The sequence below is a fragment of the Lampetra planeri genome, chromosome 51 (genome assembly GCF_965212315.1).
Source record: "Lampetra planeri chromosome 51, kcLamPlan1.2.h2, whole genome shotgun sequence".
Taxonomy (NCBI): Eukaryota; Metazoa; Chordata; class Hyperoartia; order Petromyzontiformes; family Petromyzontidae; genus Lampetra; species Lampetra planeri.
The window spans coordinates 2739113-2753740 of NC_136157.1; the positions used below are offsets into that span (position 1 = coordinate 2739113).

Below are 14628 nucleotides of genomic sequence, written 5' to 3' on the forward strand. Positions count from 1 at the left end.
CCTCGATGCCCGATTCGCAAATACTGAGGAGGCGTCATCGTAGTGACGCACCGCTCCGCGACTCCTGGGCGCAATTTATCCGGCTCTCAATTATCGGCGTCGCTCTCCATCAACATCAACCATACGATGATGACGATGATGAAGACGACGATGAGGATTGTAACCCTTTGCTTTGGACCCATCCCACCCCTTTCCAATCGGCCAACATACCAGCATGGGCGGGGGTGGCGCTTTTGGTATCGGCACAGATAAGAGCATTGATGTTTTGGACTGTGTCCACGCGTCACTGTGTGTGCCTGGCGGTAGGGGGGAGCGGGGGAGGGGCGGGGGTAGGTGGGGGGGGAGACCGAGTGGTGCACGGGTTGCCTATAAACAACGCACACGCACGCGCACGCTCGCGACTGCCTGGGGTTGGATTAGGAGCGAGAGGGCTCCACTGGGCGAGGAGCAAGTGCGAGTTGGTCGACGCGGTGGTGAGTGTTGCGCAACGCCTGGTGTCGTCGTCATCGTGTGACGCCGTGGGCTCTGCTGCGCGCCTTCAGACACGGGGGGCGGTCTCGTGCCCTGTGGCAGCACGGCCGACAGACGCAGGTATGGAATGGGGCTCGGCGTTGTGCGTGGCACTGACGTGCACGGTTGACGCGACTACCACTGGAAGCTCAATTTGAGAATTGCTCAGTCGATTTGAATGATTGCGGTGATGGCTGATGTTCGCAATATTGCGCATGCCTAACACGTGTGGATTTTAGAACTTGTACGTACAGTACACGTATGCTTGTGGCTAAGCGCTACGTAGCAAAGAATGTTGTTCAGGAACGTTAACGTGTACATGTACAGTCCTCTTGACCATACTTCACCACGCTAGTCAGTGGGGTTCGGTGAAGGCAGAGGGCATAGACGTGGAAGCACAGTACATTAGAACCAGTGGGATTTTCTGCACTACCCTTTTGATTCCCGCAACGAGGCCCCGCAGCAACCTATAGCACCTGTTAATGCATGGTGGTAGTAGTGGTGGCCCATCTACGGCCTGCCCAAGATCAATAACCTGCTTATCTTTCGAGATCGAGCGATAGTGGACGATTTGATTTGGTCACAGGCATGCGGACTTGTCTGTCTGAGTTAAATGTCAACTAACTATGCGTGCTCGTTTGGGAGGCTTAACATTGTTACAAACAGATTATTTTGAAACGTATGGTTTTACATTACTAACACCGAGGAGGTAGTCTTTCAGGGTGCATTGTTTGAATGCGTAGAGGCATGCATTGTATGTATGTATGTTGAATGTATGTTGAATTTCCTCCGCACCGTACGTAGCCAACCGTGCTTATCAGAGGCGCGCGGGAAGGACACGAAACTAAACACAACTGAGTTTGTCAATCTACATGATCTGAAAGTGCTGAGCTCCAGTGGCTTCCTAATATCGGAACGGAAGAGCGTTCCAGACGGCCGCAGAGGCGCATCTGAAAGCGCGCGATGTGGTGACCACCGCCTTTGTTCGACGGCTAGCGAGAAGACGCTGATGATGCTGCTGCGAGGATGTGGCCGCAGTTCGCGTGGTGATGCTTTACGCTCCCTGTCGAGATCAACGAGGTGTCGCGGTTCATTTGAGGCGGGCTACTTCGTGTGCCATGAGCGCGGCCTTTATGACGCGTGGTCGTCACGTGCGTGCTCACTTAGCAGGGTGCCCTTGAGCAAAAGAAACTCCCGGTCTAAATGTGCGCTGGCGTGGTAAGAGTTTCGTTTATTCGTCAATGTAGGTGTGTTGTGTATCCTTTACTTAATCAGACACGTGTTTCGTCCTTTGAAGGCCACCACGAGGCCACTGGCGGGGCCCCCTTTTGTTGGCCTTTAGTGTGGCCCCGCGACATTACACAAATGATGAAAACACCCCCATCACCATCATCGTGCTGCTGTCAATCCCCTAATGGTTTCAAATCTGTGGCGGCCCTCTCACACTGACGGTGTATTATCGGTCAAAGTGCCCCACCCACCCCAGTGCCGGATTAAGCTAGTGCGAGGCCTGTAGCATATGTTATAAAGGGGCCCTAAATAAATAACAAACACTTAAATATTAAAACACAATCTTTTTTACTTGCATAGTAAAGTCGTTGTATTTTCATTTTCTATACAGCGAGACAATACGACAAATCGCTAACCTTAAACACCCGGTCGTGCGTTAAAGTTGAAGGCAGTATAGTACTATAATAATAGAGCAAGTGCAGCATCACTGAACCGGAATTTATAGCTTGAAAGCATTTAGCGCGGGCCCTTGAAAGTGCGGGGCCCGTAGCATTTGTAGCTACTTTTGCTACGAGGTTAATCCGGCACTGACCCCCCCCCCCTGAAATGAGTGAAAAACACCCAAGCAGACGATTGAAACAACCCCAAATGAGACTCGTGAAGCATTCACCATCCTCTTTTTTGCAAGAGCGGCCTGGGGTCACGTGCAGAGGACAAAGCAACAGGATGCTTTTCGAAAGCGTTTAAAAGTAGACTGAATTGGACGCTGAATGAACAGAGAGTACAACGTGAATAAGGCTGAGCAAAACAATATATGTTGGACTTAAAACTGTAATCATATGTATATTAAAATATTGTGGGACTTTTTTCCATTATCAAAGGATGAAGAATAGGTGTTACCCTTTCTCGCAATACAACAGGAGGTTTTTTGTTGTTGTTGTTTCAAGGAATCAAGTCTGCATTACCCACAAGTACTTGTGGTGGAACATACAAACATACATTATCAGAGCATGTCTGTGTTGAATTCTTCAGATTACTATCAGCACACGGCAGCGTAGCGTCACGTGTGAAATCAACACGTATCTGTTGAAATCCCACGTGACGCAGTGGGAGCCGCGGTGGCGCGATGTTAAATCCCTCGCCTGGTACGCAGGTGGTCGTGGGTTCGACCCCGACCCCGACGCCTGCTGTATATTTTGATATTTGGAGTTGCGTGTCTCTCTCCACATGGTCGGGTGAAAATGTATCCGCGTCCTCCGATGTTTCCCCCTCCACATTTAGACTCAACGTGAATTTCGAGTATTTGGCTGCTATACATTTCCACGTGATAAGCCACTTTGTTGAGCTATCAGTGGTGGCCAGGTCGCTTCTGAAAAGAAATAGCCTCACAACTCAGTGGAGCGCGTTGAACGCAGACAAGGCCAGTGGGCAAATCACCAGCAACGCGCCCGATCTCGTCACATCTGGGAGGCTAAGCGAGGTTGGGCCTGGTTAGCGCTTGGATGGGCGACCACCACGCGTACGATCATTATCGGCACCGGTCAGCAGGCCGATGCTCACCAACTCCTTCATAAACACAAGCCGCATTTGTGCGACTGTGGCCATGCAACCCATATTGTAAACCCGCAGCTATATAAAAGTGTAGATAAACAGAGACCCACGTAGACACAGATAGGCTCGTCGAGATGAATAGAGATACATTAAAGAGTGTGGCCATGCAACTATGCACCACACAGTAAAACCCACTGTGGTCTGCGCTCCTTCAACGGAGGGGGGGGGGAGCAGCGACACGACACGAACTCTCGCTGTGCTGAAGCCCTCTCGTCGCGGCCAGCAGCAGCAGGACCTCGACATTGGCACTCAGCTCCTGAACGTATTCCCATCATACACGCAAGGAATAGAATATGCTGCGGTGATAAGTGGTGGCACATTCATTGTGCACTACTTCTATGCTCCCTCCCCACACTGGCTGGCGTGGTGATTAAAGGGAGGGTGATCGTCACAACCTCATGTGAGCAACACGGGCTGGTGAGGCCTTGTAACGATCATTTTCTTTCACCAGGTGAGACCCACTGAGGCCCACAGCTCTCTTTCAGAAGCGACCTGGCCACAAATGCTAGCTCAACGAAGTGGCTTAGAAGTATACCAGCCACATACTCTGAACGCGTGATGTTGATTCTAAATGTGGAGGGAAAACCCGGATGACCCGGAGAAAAAATCTACGCGACCACGGGGAGAACATGAAAACTCCAATTATACAGCAGTGTCGGGATCGAACCTCCTGTATACCAGGCGAGGTAGTTAACATCTCGCCACCGTGGCCCCCCGGCGGTGGGTTGGAAATAAAGGGGCTGTAGAGTCTAACAAGTAAAGTTTAACGTCCCGTGTACATCCACCAGACGCGAGACGACACGCGTGGCTCCGAGATTTTTAAAATTTCGTGCTCAGCGCAGCGCGGAGCGGCCGCTGACGCCTCTCCTCCGACTCCCCGCGCTGTCCCTCCTGAGCGGAGATCATAAACGAGAGATACGAAGGGGCCCCAAGTGCCAACGCGTCTTGTGCGTGCGTGCCTTGGGGGCGTGCGTCCTGAACATCCCAGGCGAACGAAGAAAACCAGTGCAAGGTTTACAAAAAAAAGAATGCAAAAAAAAATCCGTCTCCTCTAAATCACCTCCGAAGTCTGAAACCGAAGTGAACTTTATGGCCGAGAGGCGAGCGCCTTGTGCCACACGGAACCGGCGTTAGCGAGCACGCGCCGTTAACGTCGTCTTCGTAAAAGCGCCGGGGGAGGAGGGGGTGGGTGGCGCAGCGGTTAGCGCAATGCACCAAAGGCTTCTTCCCGAGTTCGACGCCCGTAACCGTCTAATGAGCGTGGGCGGCGAGCGATGTACGAACGAGTGTGGCGATGTATGGTCCAATAACGCACCACCTCCCCCTGCCCCCAACGGCCATGAATCAAAGGCCTCCATCCGGCAGTGGATTGATAACAAAACGACAACCGTCCCGCAAACTTTGTTTCGCGATGGACTTTGCTCGGACGTGCATTCGGGAGTTGGAAAGTTCTGCGCCATACTGTGTGGACCAGATGTCACTTTTAAAAGGGACATTCTCGAGCAGGAAGGGCGAGCTGCGATACTGTTCATCTCATGACGTGACGCTGATTAGCACAACAATCGCAATAGCACTTGAGGGAAGTGACAAGACAGTGCAGTGGTGTTACCGCGGTTAACCAAGAGATCGCATCGCACCCATTGATTCTGGAACCTATCCGTACAGAGCTTGAGTGTCTCCCCTTCGTATGCACGGTGAGTGTTCCCCGTGGAACTCCACACATTTGTTGTGATCCACCGACCCTCGCTGCTGCCCCCACAGCGCTGGATTACAGGCAACGTGCGTAGACACCACCGCCAGGCTCCAGGACAAAGGTTTTGTTTGCACAGTTGGCGACGAACCCTTTCTACGAAGGATTCGGCGTTTTGTTTTCTTTTGACGCATGCAAAATATGAATAAAAGGTGCTCAGCCCTACAACTCACTCGCTCACGTCGCCGCTGGCGGAAGGTGCCTCCGGCTCGCGGGAGCTCTTAGAGGGCAACCCTCCCGTGGGTGTGGAGCTTGCTCGTCAGGACGACTGGATAAATAAATACAAAGTAACAGGTGAAAGCACTCAAATTGCCCCGCCACGACCTCAACTACACTAACTAATGAATAAATTTTCTACTGCTGGATAGACAGACGCGGGGGGGGGGGGGGGTGTGATTTAGAGAACTCGCCCATTGTTTCAGCTGCCGCGTCGTGATCTCTGGATGTAAGGGCGCTCGGTATGACACACCACGGGTCCGGCTGTGATGCTGAATGCGCTGCACCGGTGTTGATGACTTTGTCAAACACTCCACCAATAGATTTATATCCCAACGACGACATTCAGCCACTGCTGGATGACAATGGGCTTCCCGACGCCGTTCTGGGTCGTCGGGGTTTATTGGAATATACTTCACCACGCTGGTCAGTGCCGGTTTGCGAAGGCGGGGAGCACGGACGTGCAGGCATAGAAGTGCAGCGCAAGATTGGATTTCTCTGCACCACCACGAGTGACCCATTGCGATTTACCGTGCATCGCGTCGGTGCGTTAACTCTGTTAGCCTCAGTGTCTCATAACTCTTGTAAAACAAAAACATCCAATGTGAACGAAACTTTCGTGTGTAGTTATGTTGCTACTAGAGGTTTACCTGCTTGGGAATCGGCCACATTCATCAGAGGCTTGCAGAATCCGTGGCGTACGCGTGGTTTTTCTTCCTCGTCTCTTAAATAGCCGAGACGTGCATCCTATATTACGCGCAGCTTCTGTTTTCGATTGATCAGTGAACACGAGCAGTTCGGGACGTCGGTATAATCAACAGTCGGAGACTTCAAAGCGCTTGACAATTCGCGAGCTTCCGTGCGATTAAAAAAGCTCCGTTATTGCTGCATTACGACATCATTATCATCATCATCGCCCGCGCGTCCGCACAACGTGGGTTAGTTATCACGGTCGCCCTTGTTTGACACACATCTGTGGGCGGTAACCAACAGTGCCTGGCCCAAGTTTACCATCACGCGAACTCCGATCACGACTGGCCATCGAACAGTCGACGGGTCACCGCCCATCGCGCGCTTTCAGACGCACTTCTGCGGCCGTCTGAAACGCTCCTCCCTCCCGATATGAGGAAGCCACTGGGAGCCATGCACTTTTAAATCAGCTAGATTGAGAAGTCATTTATTTATAACTGCTAGTTTTTTTGCGTTTGGTTTGTTGTCCTTTCCCCCCGCACATTCGATTAGCACGGGTTGACCACGTCCCGGTGCGAAATATGTTCAACATACAGGACATACAAACATGCAAAATCTACGTGAGCACGCATTCAATGGCCCCGCGTGTGAAGTAGCCGCGTCTCGCGTGCGGTTGTCCGCAAATCGCTCCTTGCAGTCACTGCGCCAAGTTAAACAAAGCTGTATTTGGTGCTGCTGCTGCTGCTTCTTCGATGACAGTGGCGCGCAAGTAACAGAAACTCAACACGTTCGTCAATAGCCACCGTGGCCTTAAAAGGAGACATATAATAGGCGACGTTTCGGGCCATGGCCCTTATTCAAAGCGCTTCATCTGAATATATACGCAGAACTGACGGCCTTCCAAGCTTGGCTGTTGCTTCTCGGCGATTGTGAGATGGAATTTTGTACGAACGACGACGCTCTATGTTCAACTGATCCAGCGGTCGGCAGCCACAATAACAAGACAAAATATTTTTTCAAATTCGTTAAAAAAAACCCACAACTCAGTATTTTCTAAGAGCTGCCACATTGCGTTGCGGTGAATACGAGACGGCGGTGGTCCTCAATAAATAACCACAACGGAGCAGCAGTTCCTTAAAGAGCCGCGTGCTGGTTTCCGACCCCTGAACCAATTGTTCGCTTATTATTATTATTATAAATTCGTTTTCATCACGGATACTATTTCCTTTATTGCCAGAAAGGGTAAAACCTATTATTATTTTTTCATACTTTGATAATAGTAAAAAGGTATGCCATGATGTAGCTGCTCGCACTGAGCTATAAATGATCTGATAAGTCATTGCGCTGTTCCACTTTTGGCGTTGTTCTCTGGTCTGACACTGATGAGACGAGGCCATGAAGTAGGCCAATCAGTTTCAAAGACAATGCCCATATATTATCAGAGCATGTTTGTTTGCATGTTCACCACAAGCACGTGTGGTTAATGCAGACTTGATTCGTTGCAAAAGGTTTCTATTTGGTGTTTGAACATCTTAACACTTCCTGTTTTATTGCCACAAAGGGTAAAACCTTTTTTTATTTTTTCGTACTATTCCCTGTTTCTTTGTGCGTTTTCTACGCAGGTGGAAAAAAACCTTCAGCAGCGATGTCCGCGGCCTGGGCGAGAAGTGGAGCGAGGAGGCGGCCTCAGGGCTGATGGCCCAACACCACCAACCACCACCATCAACCATCACCACCACCAACCACCACCACCACCAACCACCACCACCCACCAGCACCACCAACCAGCACCACCAACCACCACCACCACCCACCACCACCAGCCACCAGCACCACCAAGCACCACCACCAACACCACCAAGCACCACCACCAACACCACCAATCACAACCCACCACCATCCACCACCACCCACCACCACCACCCACCAACCACCACCTCCCACCAGCACCACCAACCACCACCAGCAGCAGCACCACAAACCACCACTACTCACCAGCACCACCACCCACCCACACCACCTACACCAACAACCACCAGCACCACCACCACCACCCACCCACACCACCAACCACCAACCAACCACCACCTGCACCACCACTACAGACAAAGATCCCCCATATAGCCTTAACAGACTGTTGGGGAAAGTGCTGTTAGCTAGCACCTAATGAATGCCGGTATGGTACACAAGGGGGTGGGTGGCCGGCACCACCTCCGGCCGCCTTTGTCTCCCTAGTGGCAACGTTTACACACTGCACCAGGTACTCATTCGAGGCAGAGTCGACCTAGGGGAGGCCCATGACCGGTTCAGATAATCGTCACCGGTGTTGTCCGTGAGTGGAAAACGAACTTGGGATGCCAGCGCGCTAACCGCTACACCACCGCTCCCCACCAACACCACCACGACCACCACCAACCACCCGTCCCTGATCGCAAGTGGCCATTCACGCCACGCGTCTGTGCGCCCCACTCCGGGGGAGGAGGGGGGTGGGTACATGACCGTCACGATATTCCTCAACCACCAGCACCACCCACACCACTAACCACCACCACTGTTACCATTGGCACGGTGACGGCCACGATCCGAGGTGGTGGAGAGTTGTCTCAAGGGTCAGAGAAAACCGAGCTAAAGATCCACCCATGGATAAACTGGCCTCTCCACTCCGGTTGATGGTCTCAAGCCGGTCACGATGACTGCGTAAGAAACCACACCACCGCCGTCACCCACTCATCATTATTATTATAATCACCACCGACACCACTACCACCGCAACCACCACCACAACCATCGCTACCACCACCGCCACAACCAACATCACCACCACAACTATCACTACCACCACCGCCACAACCAACATCACCACCATCACTATCACTACCACCACCGCCACAGCCAACGCCACCACCGGGACCATCACCACACCAACTAGCGCCACCGCAACCACCAGAAGCCACGACCATGGACTGGCGAGGGATGCCCCCCAACTCGTCCTACGCCGCGGCCTCCCACGTCCCCTCCTCGCCGCAGCTCAACATCACGGCGGGCGCCGCAACGTGCGCGGAGCCTTGGGACTTCCGGACGGTCGCCTACCCGGCGGTCTACGGCGCCGTGTTCCTGGTGGGGCTGGCGGGCAACGCGGCCGCCCTCTGGGTGTTCGCCTTCCGCACGCGCGCACGGAGCGCCGCCACCGTCTACATGGCCAACCTGGCCGCGTCCGACCTGCTCCTGGTGCTGACGCTGCCGTTCCACAGCGCGTACCACGCGCTGGGCGGGCACTGGGTGTTCGGCGAGGCGGCGTGCCGAGTCGCGGGCGTCCTCTTCTTCGGCAGCATGTACGTGTCGGTCACGTCGCTCGCCCTCGTCGGCGTGGAGCGTTACCACGCCGTCCTGCACCCGACGCGGCGGCGCGGCTCCGCGCGGCGGCCGCGAAACGCGCGGATCGTCTGCGCGCTGCTCTGGCTCGTGCACGCGTGCGGCGCGGCGCGCGTGCTCGCCATGGAGCACACGGCGCGCGTTCCCCCGAGGTCGTCGTTCCGCTCCCTGCGCCACGACTCCGCGTTCCAGCAGCTGCAGGATCAGCGGGGCTGGCGCACCGCGTGCTTCGAGAGCCACTCACGCGAGGTGGTGTACGCCAGCCTGCTCGGATACGCCGTCTCCTTCGTGGCTCCGCTCGCCGTGCTCATCTATTGCTACGCGTGCATCGCGCTCCGTCTCCGCGGCGGAGGACCGGGGCAGCCGGGCGAGCTCGCGACGCTCGGCGGCAGCCTTAGCGGCAGCGGCGGCACAAGCCCGGCGCGAACGCACACGCGCGAGCGCTCGCTGCGATCCGTGCGACTCACCATGGCCGTGTTCGTGCTCTGCTACGTCCCCTTCCACGCCACCCGCGTGATGGAGCTGCTCGTGCGCTACGCGGGGGACCCGTCGCTGGATGGGCACTGCCGTCTGCTGACGGTGGCGACCATCGCGCACCGCGTGGCTCTGGCGCTCAGCGTCACTAACGCCGCCCTGGACCCCGTGGTTTATTACTGCACCGCCAGCTCCTTCCGCAGGGAGCTCCGCCAGATGTTCGCACGATGCTGCGCGCCGCGGCGCAGGGCATAGTGTAGTCCAGGAACCGTGTCCACAAATAACAACCATTTTCCACTGGCACATTCAAACCGCGCCAGCATGGTGTATATGGTTTTTCCACTGGATATGTTTCGTGCCAAGCCAGAACCAAACCGTGATGCGCTGGACTCACGAGATAACTGAGTTCGGTTTAGGGTCAAGCAGGGCCAGGGCCGCAGTTAATCTTCGTGTTTATTGCGCGTGATATCGACGGCACGGCTCGTCTTCACGCAGTGGAAAAACAACCTGGCCGGCTATGGAGACGCGCCCGGCTTGCTTGGCACAACCCCGATGTGGCTAAATTTTACATCGTTCAAGAAGCAATACGGCTCGGGGAAGTACCAACTAAAAAATGTAATACGATCACATATCCTCTACACCGCATATCGTGTTTGTCAAGGGCGACATTGAACTAAAACGTGCTGACGGTGCAGCAGCTTGAACCGAGCAGAGGGATTTGCGTGAACTTGGGAAGAGAGGCGACAGGGAAGGGGGCTCCAAAGCCAACGACAGAGAGAACTCGGCAGGCATGGACTTTCACTTGTCCTGGAGCGAGCGAGGTTCTAGGAAGCTAGGCAGAGAGATGACAAAGGGAGTTCTAAAGTGTGATAAAAAAAAAAATGGAATGCTACTTGACTTTCCGAACAATGACGGTTGAACATACTGCCGGATTACACAGGGACATCTGGCAGAGGTGTCACGGCGTCAATGTCACGCGTACAACGACTGTGGTAGTAGCGCTAATAGAGGGACGAGGGGGCAGCTGGTTGACTGCAAGTGAATGATACATCAATGGGTGTTTATAGGGACACTGCAAATGCTTGGACTTAGCGTCTGCTCAAACCCTGTACGTACCTTGAGTGGTGCTGAATAAGAATGTCAAGCCCCTTCATCAATCCATTGTAAGATTGAAGGCCTGTTGAGGCCATGCCGGTCATCGGTATTGTTTTGACCATACTTCACCACTGCTGGTCCTGTCCAGGTTGAAGGCGAAATGCATAGACGCTGGATCCTATCGCAGTACGCAAGTGAATGTTGCTATATCGCCCTCTGCCGACAACATAACAACCCTATAATAAAATGCAGACGTCGCAATACAACCCGTGTCCCTCTCTCTGTCTACAGGGGGCACTAATGCTCTCTGTTCCCGTGTCTGACCAGGGCGTTTGCCCTGTCACGTAAAAACACTCAACACATTCCATTAACGACACTGCGCTAAACAAGGGGACAGGTACACGGCGGTGAGAGTACGCACACTTCACCCCACTCCTGACCTGCCGATGGAGTCATTGTGGACGCTGCGTATTGTGTCCGCATGTTGAAACCTGTATGCAGGCAAGACGACTCAATGAGTGTTCCAAGATTTTACAGGATTGGTGGTATTCCACGTGTCAGGAACCCAAACCGAGGAGAACATCCAAACTCATTCAAGAGAAGAACGCTCCCGAGCCCGCACCGGCAGCCTGTTAGGATCAGTGGTGGAAATGGGCCGCAACGCCCCGGAACTCGGTGGTGGATTAGCACGGTTAGCTACGTAGGGTGCGAAAGAAGTTCAACATACATACATACATACACATATTGAACCCGACTGCGTTCCTGAAGGAATCCAGGATTCGTCTTTTTTTTATTTAACTCAGAGATATACCCCCTAGACGAACAGAGAGAGACACAGACATGTACAAAGAGCCACCGACAAACGCAAAGACCCACAGACACGCACATAGACCCACAGACACGCACAGAGACCCACAGACACGCACAGAGACACAAAGACACAGATTTCCACAGACGCACACAGAGACCCACAGACACGCACAGAGACCCACAGACACGCACAGAGACCCACATACACACACAGTGACACACAGACACACACAGAGACCCACAGACACACAGAGACCCACAGACACGCCCAGAGACCCACAGACACGCTCAGAGACCCACATACACACACAGAGACCCACAGACACGCCCAGAGACCCACAGACACACACTAAAACCCTCAAACACACACTGAGACCCACAGACATACAGAGACCCACAGACACGCGCAGAGACCCACAGACACGCACAGAGACCCACAGACACGCACAGAGACACAAATACACACAGATTTCCACAGACACTCACAGAGACCCACAGACACGCACAGAGACCCACAGACACAGAGACCCACAGACACACACAAAGACACAAAGACACACACAGAGATCCACAGACACACACAGAGACCCACAGACACGCACAGAGACCCACATACACACACAGTGACACACAGACACACACAGAGACACACAAACACACACAGAGACCCACAGACACGCCCAGAGACCCACAGACACGCTCAGAGACCCACAAACACACACAGAGACCCACAGACACGCCCAGAGACCCACAGACACACACTCAAACCCTCAAACACACACTGAGACCCACAGACACATACAGAGACCCACAGACACGCGCAGAGACCCACATACGCACACAGAGACCCCCAAACACACACAGAGACCCACAGACACACAGAGACCCACAGACACACTCAGAGACCCACAGACACACTCAGAGACCCACAGAAACACTCAGAGACCCACAGACACGCACAGAGACCCACAGACACGCACAGAAACCCACAGACACTCTGAGAGACCCACAGACACACACAAAGACCCATAGACACACACAGAGACCCACAGACACACTGAGAGACCCACAGACACGCACAGAGACCCACAGACACGCACAGAGACCCCCACACACACACACTCAGAGACCCACAGACACGCACAGAGACCCACAGACACACACAGAGACCCACAGACACATGCAGAGACCCACAGACACGCATAGAGACCCACAGACACGCACAGAGACCCACAGACACGCATAGAGACCCACAGACACGCACAGAGACCCACAGACACACACAGAGACCCACAGACACATTCAGAGACCCACAGACATGCACAGAGACCCACAGACACATTCAAAGACCCACAGACACGCATAGAGACCCACAGACACGCACAGAGACCCACAGACACGCATAGAGACCCACAGACACGCACAGAGACCCACAGACACACACAGAGACCCACAGACACCTTCAGAGACCCACAGACATGCACAGAGACCCACAGACACATTCAGAGACCCACAGACACGCATAGAGACCCACGGACACGCACAGAGACCCACAGACACGCACAGAGACCCCCACACACACACTCAGAGACCCACAGACACACACAGAAACCCACAGACACACACAGAGACCCACAGACACGCACAGAGACCCACAGACACGCTCAGAGACCCACAGACACGCACAGAGACCCACAGACACACACATAGACGCACAGACACGCACAGAGACCCACAGACACGCACAAAGACCCACAGACACGCACAGAGACCCACAGACATGCACAGAGACCCACAGACATGCACAGAGACCCACAGACACACAGAAAGACCCACAGACACATTCAGAGACCCACAGACATGCACAGAGACCCACAGACACACTCAGAGACCCACAGACACATTCAGAGACCCACAGACACGCACAGAGACCCACAGACACGCTCAGAGACCCACAGACACGCACAGAGACCCACAGACACACACATAGACCCACAGACACGCACAGAGACCCACAGACACGCACAAAGACCCACAGACACGCACAGAGACCCACAGACATGCACAGAGACCCACAGACACACTCAGAAACCCACAAACACACACAAAGACCCACAGACACGCTCAGAGACCAACACACAGAGCAAAGCCCCCCCAGCCCACTCCTCCTCAGATCAAGACGGGGGTGGGGGGGAATCATTAATTAATTCCCCCATTAATCTCTTCCCATTTCCCGCCCTGGTTAGGATGCCGTATTGATGCCTCGTTGCTGAGGAGGTTTGTGTTATAGGGATCCATCCCTGCGTGATCCGCAAACCGCCAATCAAAACAATGGACACTTTGTGTAAAAGGATGCACATTTTACTGAGATAAACCCATGTTCCGCATTTGTGGTATCTTTCAAAAGTAATACATAAATAAATAATGATTCTATTTATTTATCCTGCAGATGCCCATTGAGTGTCTATACTCCTTTTTTTTCAGGAGGGTCCTGCATCGGAACGTTCGACCGACTCCCTGTGTGAGTGTTTGGCTTCGTGTGGGCAGAGGCCGGAGAAAACCCACCACGCATATGACGGGGGGGGGAGTTGGGGGTGGCACAGCTCCGCACAAATAAATACAATAAAATCAAGAATCAATTGCTGGACTGCCGTCTCCTGGTGACCTTTCGTCTTTCCCCACCCAATTCTATCCCGGTTTCTCTATCGGCGTCATCGGCGGTGGTCTGGAGACACAGGAATCCATTCCGAGCTCTCTCGCGCAGCGGCGCAACCCATCGGAGGGCCCACGGAAGTGGACACCACGGAGCTACCTCTGAGGTCCCGTCCAGTGACCTTTGGTCCACACAGTGGGAGGGAGGGAGGGTAGGG

General features: G+C 53.7%; 1 protein-coding gene across 1 annotated transcript; it reads left to right on the forward strand.

Annotated features, from left to right (window-relative positions):
- The first annotated feature begins 365 nt into the window (after positions 1 to 365).
- Positions 366 to 11214, forward strand: LOC144734398 (lysophosphatidic acid receptor 6-like). The gene is made up of 2 exons (XM_078616554.1): positions 366 to 591; positions 7630 to 11214. The coding sequence occupies exon 2, from the start codon at positions 8966 to 8968 to the stop codon at positions 10106 to 10108; it is 1143 nt and encodes a 380-aa protein (XP_078472680.1). The 5' UTR covers positions 366 to 591; positions 7630 to 8965; the 3' UTR covers positions 10109 to 11214.
- The last annotated feature ends 3414 nt before the right edge of the window (positions 11215 to 14628 follow it).